Source organism: Globicephala melas, chromosome 10 (assembly GCF_963455315.2).
Source record: "Globicephala melas chromosome 10, mGloMel1.2, whole genome shotgun sequence".
NCBI classification, from domain to species: Eukaryota; Metazoa; Chordata; class Mammalia; order Artiodactyla; family Delphinidae; genus Globicephala; species Globicephala melas.
This window is the reverse complement of record NC_083323.1, coordinates 47,788,342-47,800,777: the sequence shown is the minus strand read 5'-3', so window position 1 is coordinate 47,800,777 and position 12,436 is coordinate 47,788,342. Positions and strand designations below refer to the sequence as shown.

At 34.9% G+C, this 12,436-nt stretch overlaps 1 protein-coding gene across 3 annotated transcripts in view; it reads left to right on the top strand.

Moving 5' to 3' along the window:
• RAP1B (RAP1B, member of RAS oncogene family) overlaps window positions 1–11,974 on the top strand; it is a 64,961-nt gene extending 52,987 nt beyond the window's left edge. For 2 of the 3 annotated variants that reach the window (XM_060306080.2, XM_030866348.3), the window contains 7 exons: window positions 1,716–1,797; window positions 2,874–2,942; window positions 4,190–4,246; window positions 5,165–5,305; window positions 7,320–7,463; window positions 8,283–8,399; window positions 10,630–11,974. In XM_060306080.2, coding sequence (XP_060162063.1) covers window positions 1,741–1,797; window positions 2,874–2,942; window positions 4,190–4,246; window positions 5,165–5,305; window positions 7,320–7,463; window positions 8,283–8,369 — 555 coding nt within the window. In that variant the 5' untranslated portion in view covers window positions 1,716–1,740 and the 3' untranslated portion in view covers window positions 8,370–8,399; window positions 10,630–11,974. The remainder of the gene's footprint in view (window positions 1–1,715; window positions 1,798–2,873; window positions 2,943–4,189; window positions 4,247–5,164; window positions 5,306–7,319; window positions 7,464–8,282; window positions 8,400–10,629) is intronic. The other variant, XM_030866346.3, reaches the window with a different exon arrangement.
• The last annotated feature ends 462 nt before the right edge of the window (window positions 11,975–12,436 follow it).

Here is a 12,436-nt window from a genome sequence, read left to right as displayed (position 1 = left end):
AATATTCTTAAAGCTGAAAGGTGATTCAACTTTTATTTCATATCCTTTTTCCTAAAATCATATCTGGTAAGAACCATGCAGTTCACAAAAGTTATGGAGACAGTGTTCCGGAACTGGAAAAAAGTCTATGGAAATAATGAGTTCAGTAAGTTTAGAAATGTAGGAACTAGTAAGTGAGAAAGTCAGCAGCCGACTTCTTTGGTGGTTTTTATATTTGCTTCCCTGACCCCCCCACCCCCCCATTAAGGAATGGAGAAAACACAGGAAATAATCCATGTATTTAAAGGTGGGAGTGAAGGAGAAATTTTTGAAAAGAAGTCCTTGGAATTAGACATGGCGTCCTGAGAAGAAATAAAGAGATGGCATATAGAGATAGGTAAAACAAATGCTATCTTCTAAGAGTGTGGACTGGAAGGAAAGAACGTATAAAGAGATTTAACACAAAGAAATATTATGCCAAAGTGAGTCCATTCTTAACTGACTGACTTTCAGAAATAAGGGGCTATCAATAATAGGCTGGTTTGCAGAAGCATATTCACTGAAGCAAATGGTTTTTGGTTGGTTAAATGTGTTTAAACCAGTCCTGGTATTGTGTTACTATGACTAAAGAACTGTCATTTCTTGATTAAGAAGGTTTAAAACCTATTCTGGTGGCTACTTTTGTACCATGGCCACTGGCCAATTATTTTTCTCTAGGAATGTGGGAGCTTTGTGTTCTCATGTTGTTCCCCACCCTGAAACTTTCGGGATCTCTCTTTCTTTCTCCTTAGTGTACTGAAATTTTCTAATGATGAGCCTTGGTATGGATTGTTTCTTTTCAGTTTTATTTTGTTTTGATTTCCACCATTTCAGCATACTGAACACTCAGTAGACTTTTTCAGTCTGGGCTTTCGTGTTCTTGAGATCTTCTGATTCCTGACCATTTCAGTTTCCTTGTGCCACCCCATCTGTCCCCCAACCCCACACCCACTTCAGGAATATATATTTGGTCTGCTTTCTCTGCTAACTCACTTACCGTTTATGTATCTCAGACCAGCAAACTTTTTCTATAAATGCCACATGGTAAATATTTTAGGCTTTGTGAACCAGACAGCCTCTGTTATAATGACTTAGCTCTGCCATTACAGGATAGCAGCCATTGACAATACACAAATGAATGGGTGTGGCTGTATTTCAGTAAAACTTTATGTACAAAAACAGGTAGTCAGTTGGATTTGTCTGCAGACCTCTCCCCTATCGTGTTCATCTTTACCAGAATGTTAGCTCAGTTGAGGTCAGGAATTTTTTTGTTGTTCATTGGGTATATCCTTGTACTTAGTAGGCACTCAACTGCTTGTGATTCAGGGTTGCAGATGGTTCAGTAAAGGGGGATAACATGTCTATTATTGCCATCTTATAGCTAACAGAATGCCCCTTAATGTTGTTTTTCAGCCTTCCTCCCTTTTTTTCTTGATGGAGTAAATATTTTATTGTAATTGAATTTAGGATAGGGCTAAAAGTCACGTCTATAATTCTGCAGTTTCTTTCCTCCTCTGATGTTTTGTAAAGGGCACCACCAGCAGCATCCTTTAGTAAGTCTGTTTGTGAAATGCTCCATATTAATATGGTATAGTAGTCATTTTAAATAAATGCTTGAATGTCTTGTTTATATAAGAAGGACATGAATACAAAGATAGTACTTAAGAATTCTTTTTGTTTTTTTTTTCTTTAATAAGGTACTAGATTTTACAAATTTGCACCATGCGTGAGTATAAGCTAGTCGTTCTTGGCTCTGGAGGAGTTGGAAAATCTGCTCTGGTAAGACATTCTCACTGTACACAAGCTATTTACTCCAAGACGTGTTCTTTTTCTGTTGAGTTTTAGGTTTTGCTTATTTGTCTTTATTTATTTGTTAAGGTGAAATCTCGTAATGATTTTAGAAGTAATATAATATTTTTCTTGTAATTTAGTCAACTTTTAGTTGTATCTGGGTAGATCATATTCTCTCTGAAACATGGGTTCCAGACTAGAATACAGTTTGGACTAAGCACGGAAGGGAAAGAACACATAAAGAGATTTAACACAAAGAAGTATTATGCCAAAGTGAGTCCGTTCTTTAACTGACTGACTTTCAGCGCATATAAATGGGTGTCTGCATTTCAGAGCCAGACAGGAATAAATTTTGGTCCATCTCATTGTGAGTTGGCTTACAATACAAATTTTGTTACAAAAATTAAATACACCTTATATAAAAAACTTTTTCAAAGATTACCTTTGACTGTCCCACCATGTTTTCTGTATCAAGAAATAGTAAAGCAAGAAAGAAGACACAACTTGACAGTGGTGGGTGGGGAAGGAGAGAAACTTACGGGAAATAACTTGATGCACAGTTCAGAGTTTAGCAAAGCCCCACAGTAAGATAGATTGACCATCTTACTTTGCCACTTAAACACCTAGCACAGAATTCGACATGCTTGGATCAAACTGAGAAGTGTGTACAATGGAGCATGAACTGCTTTTTCATTTGTAAATATATCCAAAGTAATGGGGAGGTGTTGTGAGTGTGCACATATGTGTGTACACAAGATAATTAGCCACTTTCTAACTAAAATTCAAATTTAAGCCCTTAGGACTGAAACAGGAGCCATTTAATGATTTTTCAATATATGATCTCTAAATTTAGACTTAACCAATAAGGAGCTTGGTGGTTATTAACTTTTTTTAAAAAAGCTTTCTAAAGTAATTTTCCCACCACATGCGTATGTTCAAATATAGTTGCGGTTATGTTTTTTTAATCAATGGTATAACTAGCTATATGAAGTCAATACTTTAAAATGTGCAGAATTGAATATGTTCTTTTGGGGGGAATATAATGGTATGTTAATTTTTTTCAGACTGTACAATTTGTTCAAGGAATTTTTGTTGAAAAATATGATCCTACGATAGAAGATTCTTATAGAAAGGTATGTTAACTTTAGAAGGCCTTTTGCTTTTGACTTTAAATATAAATTCTTGTTTTAGCTTAATAATTATTAAATGTTGTTTACAAAGTAGGACGAAGAAGCAGAGTTAATTTATAAAATTAGTGGGGAAAGATCACACCTGATTATTTCCTGGCATTGTGTGTTTACCAGCTTGAGAATCTCAAACAGTCACTCTTGTTCTCTGTCTTATCTCTCTCTCTCAAAGAATTTTAAGTTTATACTGACCACAAAATTGTAATTTGACACACTAACCTTAGAGCTGGGCCATGCATTTCAAGTGGTAGCTCCATGTTTCTCTCCCCTTTCTGCCCCCCAAAGACTGAATACTCTCAGGCTCCCTTCTTTTTAATATAAAGATATAAGTACAAAAGTCTCCCTAACCTTCCTACTTACAACTCCTTGAGAAAGTTCCACTGCTCATAATAGTAGAAAGGTTTATTTCTGTCCATATGTTCACTTGTACAACATGTGACAATAAAACTATAAATGCGCAGAGATTTTTTATTTAGCAGGGAGAGAGTTATCCACCTTGATATAGTGGCCAGCCTGGCCCCTGCTGCTGTGCAGACATTGTGTTTCCGTTCCTCCCTCTGTGTCCACAGTCTACCAAAACAAACTGGAAACCCCTTTCTGCACCCCAGCAGTGAGGCAATATTACTCTTCTTTCCACGTATATAACTTTGTTCCCTAGGAAATGTTAGGTAAAAAGGGTAGCAGGGATATATAATTTATTTGATAGCTCTCCTCTGCTTCCTTGCTCCCAGAAATTTTGTTGTTCCAATATGGTGAAGGGGATGTGGTTATCTAGAGAAATGAAGATATATCTAAAGTATGGGAGAATTGAGATGGACAGTTACTTCTGGTATTATTGGAACTATTACTGGTTTTAAAATAATTTTTTGAGCTATTTTGAAATCGTTTCCTCTCCAGATTTAAGTGCTGAGTGATTCATATGAGGTTGGATCTTGTGTATCTTGTATCAATAGATATCCTTGTGTTAAATTCAGAACACATGGTTTTTGCACCTAATGCAATTTGGGGGTCAGTAGACCTGTTTTCTAGCTATTTTTTTCTCCTGTTTTGTTAAAGTGAGGATTGCTTGAAATTAGTTGTGAAGTTGCTATAATCTGTGTCTCTGTTTCAAATATCATATTAGCTGTTGGGTATATTAAAGTAGTCTTGTATACGTTTAAAAAAATGAATATCTATTTTAATTTTTCCCCAAGCAAGTTGAAGTAGATGCACAACAGTGTATGCTTGAAATCTTGGATACTGCAGGAACGGTATGTAAAACAGAGTACCAAAGTATATGCACAGCTTGTGCAGTATTGACCTTTAGATGCTAGTATTCTGTAGACAAACATTAGTTAAGCTTATTTAAAAGTACTGCTTGCATTAAATCTTAAAGCTGTTTTCCTTATCCTCTTGAATTCTTTTCTTGTGTGTGTGCTTTGCCATTGCAGTGGGTCATTTATTGAAGAAATAAGTAGAAATTTTGTATGAAAGTTTTCATAGTCCCGCTAGTACTTTTAAAACAAGTTAAACTGTATTACCATTTATTAAATAATGTGGAAAATAATATTAGAGTGTACATTTATTCCTCAGTGGCTATATGAAGTATTTTGAATGCTATCTTTCCTCCTTCAATATATTTACAGACCAACTAGATTTGTTGGTATCTGAAGGTGAAGGGAAAATTTATTCTGGATATGTGGTATTCATTCAACTAATGTTTGAGTACCTGATATGTGCTGTGTATTGTATTCTTACACTCAAAGGCTTACAGTTTAGTGAAGGAGGAAAAGTGTGGGAAAATGGCAAGATACAGGTAACGTGCTGGTGGCCCCCATAGAACTAGAGCGTTGTGAGCTAGCTGTGGGTAACGTGATGTGATTTGGGTGCCTTACACATTATGATATATTAAAAAGCTGCCTTTAGCATTTGGACACAGGACATTTCTGTTCCACTTGAGTATATTTACTGCACATAAATCTGCTCTGGTGTATTATTTTTAAGTAAAACACTTATTTCTTGAAATACTGATTTTTTCAAATAGCCACAGGCTGTAATTTTAAGAGATGTTACATAACACTACTGCATTCTTCTTTGAGCTCTAATTATCGACTTCGAAAATTGTCAAATTATCTGTCAAAACATTTTTTTAACTTTTTTTTTTTAATGATTCTTTCTTTCTACTGTAGGAACAATTTACAGCAATGAGGGATTTGTACATGAAAAACGGACAAGGCTTTGCATTAGTTTATTCCATCACAGCACAGTCCACATTTAATGATTTACAAGATCTGAGAGAACAGATTCTTCGAGTTAAAGACACTGATGATGTAAGCTGGCTTCGTAATATATAAATATATTTTGTTTCAAACCCTTATTATAGTGATATCCAACTTAAAGGTTTGAATTTAAATCCAGTTTAAAGTTAATGTATTTGGGGGGCTTTGTTTGTTTTTCAAAAGCTTTTCCTTGATGGGGAAAAACATATCTTTAACACTATATATAATGTAAAAAGTGAGAAATACCCTCCTCTCCCCTGTGTAAAATAAACTTTATACCCTTCCTGTTTTAAAATCATGATTTGGTGAAGAAGGAGAGGTGTTGGTGGCAAATATTACTAATAGAGCATATGATGTTCTGGCCACATTTCTGGCAGATTTAAGAGCCTTTTTAACATGAATCAAAACAACATATGAACAGATCTCAAGCAACTGTGACAGAAGGAGCATAATGATAATAATAATTTTTAAAGAAAGGCAACAGATATATTCGATTCTAATGTAAATTTACATGCCCCTTCAGAGTACACCATAATGGAGTTTAATCCCTTTAGGAAACTTCAAATGGATTATTTTAATTCCTCTTCACTATATATAAATTCATCTTGCATCGAATTGATCTTGCATCAGAATCACCTGTAAAGCTGGTTAGATTGCCAGGCCTCACTCTCAGAGTTTCTGACTCAGTAGGTCTGGGATAGGGCTTAAGAATTTGTATTTCTAACAGATTTCCAAATGGTGTTGATGCTGCTGGTCTGGGCACTTCATTTTTAAGAACCACTGTACTATGTATAGTTTAATTATAGCAAATATTTCGAGAGCTTGAGGGCACCTATGGGAAATGCTGCCATTTCCTGGACTTCTAAAGCAGGAGAACTTTGGGGGACCCTGACATACTTACAGCAACCTCGGTAAAGCTGTTTGTTTACCAGTGTCTCTGGTAACTACTATGGTTTTCTGTCAGTTGCATTAAACAGGTATTTATTAATATAATACTATATATCTGTTCCTTAAAAAGCCAAAATTCTTAAAAATTTTTTTTTTTTTTATTTTTTTTATTTTTGGCTGTGTTGGGTCTTCATTTCTGTGCGAGGGCTTTCTCTACTTGCGGCGAGCGGGGGCCACTCTTCATCGCGGTGCGTGGGCCTTTCACTGTCGCGGCCTCTCTTGTTGCGGGGCACAGGCTCCAGACACGCAGGCTCAGTAGTTGTGTAAAAAGCCAAAATTCTTGATTTTCTAGTTTGGATTTTTTCCAAAACTTCTTTAGAAAGACAATCTCTAAATGATTAATAGGAGTTTTGCAGCATAAGTAGTATTTTTCCCTGTAGTGTCCTTCTAAAATTACAAACATCACATGTATCCAAACACGTGATTAATATGGTCTAGATTTTTAGTAAATTAAGATGATTTTACTTTTTGGCTTTTTAATATACACTGTATGAGAAGCTAAAAGTTCTGCTTTGGGGGCTTTCCAGATTTCTCCTTTTTGTGTTATGAAATTGGGAATGAGTATTTAATAAATACATGTTAGAAAACCAGAAAATTTTAAATTGATTTATGTCCCTTGGAGAAACATTTTAAAATTTCGGAATATATTGGCTTTTTATGGTATACCCTTTTGCACTTCCTTTTAAAAAGGTTTTGTGTTTTGCTTACTATAATTAGTTAAAAGTCCACTGTGAGGGACTTCCCTGGCGGTCCATCAGTTAAGACTCTGAGCTTCCACTGCAGGGGGCACGGGTTCAATCCCTGGTTGGGGAACTAAGATCCCGCGTGCTATGCGGTATGGCCGAAATAAAATAAAAGTCCATTGTGTTATAATTTTAAGGGTTTTTCACCCTCTTTTATAAGTAGATCATAGCTTGTTTTCTAAAAAAATTTCATGTGAAAAGTTCTTAAATTAACATTGTCAAGGCTTTCATATTTAACTGTAAATTTTATTACACGTTATTAACTTAGCATTTTTTCTGGCATAGTATAAAAAGTAATCCTTAGAAATATTTGAATTTGAATTTTGATTTGAATTTATATTGCATATTTGTTTACTTGTTTTTACCCTTTTTAGGTTCCAATGATTCTGGTTGGTAATAAGTGTGACTTGGAAGATGAAAGAGTTGTAGGAAAGGAACAAGGTCAAAATTTAGCAAGACAATGGAACAACTGTGCATTCTTAGAATCCTCTGCAAAATCAAAAATAAATGTTAATGAGGTATGGTGAAATACAACTCATGATTTGGAATTTAGCATTCAAAATTAATGGAAAATAATGAGTCTATATTAACACAACCCCAGGTTAATTAGTACTCAGGGTGCTTTGTTGATCATATAGGCAGAAGTCTTGTGTTGATCATATAGGCAGAATTTAGCATTCAAAATTAATGGAAAATAATGAGTCTATATTAACACAACCCCAGGTTAATTAGTACTCAGGGTGCTTTGTTGATCATATAGGCAGAAGTCTTGTGTTGATCATATAGGCAGAAGTCTAAGTAAATGCATGTTAATAAGCAATAATGCTCTTTGAGCCTCTTTATTAAATACTGGTACAGTGGAATTTACCATAAAATGAAGGAAAACTGGACAGAAAATAATAGGGATGGGGAAGACAGATTAAGTCTTCAGGTATATGAAGGCAAGGACAAATTCAAAAAGGCATGAACGGTTGTTGCCTTGAAGGGACTTAAAATAATGTTGTAGAATAAGGATACATAGAGTTGAAGAAGAGTACATAATTGTTCTCTTTGGATGGTGGTAAATGTTCTGTCTGAACTAAGATCCCTGCAGCTCCTTCAACTCCGTATTTATTTTGAGGAGAACGATTTTTAGCCCTCCCAAAAAATAAACAGAAAAGAACTTGGCGATTATAAGAATACCTGGCTTTACTCTCATTCCTTAACTGAACAGAATATTTGCTTTCTGGAGAAAAGTTCATGGAAAGTTCAATTTTTTCATTTTACTCTTTCACTTTTAGTTCTTTGGGGGCTTTTTTTCCCCTGTAAATTTTTTTAAAAATTTAATGTGTTTGCAGATCTTTTATGACCTAGTGCGGCAAATTAACAGAAAAACTCCAGTGCCTGGGAAGGCCCGCAAAAAGTCGTCATGTCAGCTGCTTTAATATACTAAATGCATTGTAGCTCTGAGCCAGGTATGTTGATTTATCTTTTCCTCTGTTTTGTTTGTTTGTTTCCTCTAATTTTTAACCTCAACTTTATTAAGGGTTAAGAAAGTAAATATAGGATTTTTTTTCCTAAAAGAGAAATGGTTACTTCCCTTTTAAGATACGAGTTAATATGATATCCTAGTAATTAAAATAATTATTTCATTTATATATCATCATCAGAAGTAAGGTATTCCACATAAGTGAGAATTCTAGATGAGTTTATCCAGTATATACTCATGCCTCAGTGGGTCACTGGTTTGTGTTGACAATACAGTGGTGATGAAAACCATTCTTCTCTGCTTTCTTCTTTGTTGCCTTAAGCTAACTAAGGTCTAGTTGGAGAATTAGACAAACAATTGCAAAATATGATAAATGCTATTGCAGAATAAGTCCAGCATGGTACTGATAATAAAAAACCCCTTATATATTATGTGCCAGGCAGTCTTAAGTACTGCCTATATATGTTAATTGCACTCTCACAACAATCCTGTGAGGCAGAATTATAATTCCCACTTTACAGATGAGTGAACTGAGGCACAGAAAGATTGTTACTTGTTCAAGCCCTGCAATTAGTGAATAGCCTAGTCAGAATTGAATCTAGTGATCTGAGTACATCGCTCAGAATTTGAACTGTGATCTGTCTCCCAAGTCCATAATTAGTCACTATTATGGGTGCTATTGGAGCATTTAACTGGGGCACCAGACCAGTCAGATGTGAACTGTGGATTCAGGGAAAGTCTGTCAGAGTGAGATACATGTAAGTCGAAATCTGATGGATAAGTAGAAATTGTGTAGGGGATGAAGAGTTCCCAGGAAGAGAGAACCACAAATACAACCCTGAGATGAGACAGCAAAGGAAAACTGAGCATACAACACTGTAACATAGTTTTTGAAAACAGTCATATTAAATGAGTTAATACTTGTAAAGCAGTTAGTTCAGTGTCTGGCACATGGTAAACCCTTACCTATTAGCTGCTGTTTGCCAGGTATTGTTAAACCATATCTTACTGTACTCTTATCCTTGGGAACTTTGAATGTTTGTAGCTCTGCTGCTTCCTGTGTTAAATGGCCCTATACTACCATAGAACTCTGATTCTGTATCTCTCTAGAGTTTTTGTCCCTACTCTCCATTTAAGGCTTTCTGTTTAGAGATACAACCTCTCATGTTCTATATCCTCTCATTTCCAACCACATGCCCATTCTTAGCAGCACACATGTGCCTGAGCTCACACACTCCCATCTGTCCTTTCCAATTTGCTACATTCAACCTGCTAAGATTTAGGAAACTTAGAAAACTCATTCAGACTCCAAACGAGGGCTTAAAGTTCAAAGCATTTGTGGAAATTATTTCATCAGCTACATCTATATTAACAACGTTTCTGAAGCTTGCAACAAATCTGATTCCCAGAAAACCAGTTAAAAAAAAAAAAAGAAACATTTTTTTAGCCCAGGCATGTGTGCAGAAAATCATCCAAAGTTAAATAAATAAATGACAGACCCGTGAGTTCTGATTTTACCTTCTTTACATCACTCAAATTTTTTTAATTTGGTATGATTTTAGTGTAATAACAGCCTTTTCTGACATCTATCTTAGAGTTGGTAGAATCTGTTTATGTAGAATTAAAAAGTATATAGCTGTCAACTGTAGAGAGCCTTCGTGAAATAAATTCTATCTTGTTCACTTCTCTGCACCAGCTTTTTAGCCACTCTTATTGGAAGAGTAGGGAAGAAAAGTCTTGATTTTCTAATACTAGAAAGCCTGGTTAGATGTGCATTCTGTATTCCTCATGTAATTCTAGGGTTGTAAACACTTATAGATCAGCCATTTTGTTAATATTGATGTCTGTTTTATAATCCTAATTCTAGTAAAGGTGACCTAATGTACAATTTTAATGTGGTGTTTTTTTTTTTTTCCTTGCTTTTAATCTTTGGAAGGTAATACAAAGAAATTTGCATTAAGGTACACTCAACTTACATTTGACTGACTTTCAAGAAGGCAGCAGAATAGATGAAGTCATTCCAAAAAAGATGAAAATGTCTACCTATGCTTTGCCATGAATCGTGGTACCTGGTCATAATGTAATGACGAGGATAAGAACCTGTATTATATTTATTTCTGACACTTTAGCACTGTTGTCTTAATATGTCCTTTGGATCTTTAGTGTGCTGTTTACACCCCATGTTTTCAATTAATTTAATTTTCTCATTTTGACAGGTCTGAAGAACTGTTGCCCAATTCAACAGTGCCAGCATTCCAACTTTGTTAAACCTACCAACATCTTAAATGGACTTTCTGTGGTGGTACCCTTTAAGAGGCGGATGAAAGCTACTACATCAGTTTGCACATTCTAATCACTTTCCAGTATCACAAGAGAGATTTTTACTTATATAATAGTCCTAGAGTATGCAGCTGGTAAAACCAGAGGCTACAATCCAGTATTACTGCTAAGAGACATTTTTCATCCACCAATGTTGTACATGTATGAAAATGGTGTACTGTATACTTTAACACGCCCTATACTTTGTATTGGAGAGTACAATAATGTAAATCCTAAAAGCACCACTATTTTAGCATAATAAAAGAAAGTCCAAAGAGCTCCTATATAGACTACTCCAGATAACTTCGCTTCTTTGATACTTGTAGCTTATTGTAATTTTTTTTAAGAAATTCAAGGTCATTATCATTGTATTGTACAAATAAGCGCTTTGATTAACACAGCTATATAGTTTTTTTAATTTTTAAAAACCTGTGGAGACAGTGATCTTGTCTTTAAAATATGATAGTCCTTTCAGTATGTCTTAGATTAAAGACGTTGCCTTTAATATCTGTTGGGAAGGAAATGTCCAGACTTTTCAAATCTTTTATTATATGTTTCCTTTTTTGTTTACATAGGGAACAATGTTTATAGTTGTGTGTACAGTGGGGGTCTACAACAAGAAGTGTATATTTTCAAACAATTTTTTAATGATTTAACAATTTTTGTAAATCATTTTCAGGCTTCTGCAGCTGTAGATTCTCACTGTGAATCCCCTGCTTGCTCATGCATAAGTGTATTTGCAATACCAAATATACAGGTTTAGTATTTTTGCCTGTTAGTGATTGTTTCACATGTGTAACGTTTTGGTTGAGATGTTAAATGGTGGACGAGTACTGTGGATGTGAATGTGGGAAGTAATTTTAATCATGTGTAATTGGTCACAAGGCCTAAGTTGCAGTAACTATTGCTGTTTTATTTAACAATGCCTTGTTGCTTTGTATGCATTAACGTTTGGGTGTAAAGATTGTGTGTCTATCCAACAGGGAGCCACAGTATTTAAATTGACCAACCTAATGTTACAACTACTTTTGAGGTGGCCAAATGTAAACTAAAAGCCTTAATTAAAGTGGTGCAATTTTGTATAACTTAGCATCAGTAGTTCAATAAATTTGGATTGCCATGCAAGGGCTTGCATTATAATTACTTGCCACTTGAATGTGTTTTGTGTAATGTTTAACAGTGCTAGTAAATAAATATGGGTTTAACTTCTTTTTAAATGGAATGGGTGCATTTTGCATAGCGTGGTTTCATAATTTAACATTTGGGCAGACTCATTAATTACAGAAATGATGAGAGAAAGAAGTCAGATATTGTTCTTAGTATTGTTTGAATATCCACATAACCATCTTTTGAATTTTTCCTTTGGAAAGAATTTTGTAAATCAAGCAATATTACTTATGAACGTATGCTTTCTGGGCAGTGTTCAGTAGCTCTTTGAGGTATAGGAGGAAGAATTGAAAATACTTTGGCAGGTGTTACACTTAGATTATTTTTAAAACAATAGGGCGCAGTTGTACTTGTGGTCATAAAAATCTTTCAATGAAGTGGACTCAAGTACTACTTTCTTTTTATATAATGAGTGTTTGTCTTAGATGTGCTGTAATTCAGTTCTTTTTTGAAATCTGTAAATGAATCTTAACTCAAACTTTATCAAAATATTTTCCAGCCACTGAGCATATTAGCAATTAACTAGTGATACCATCT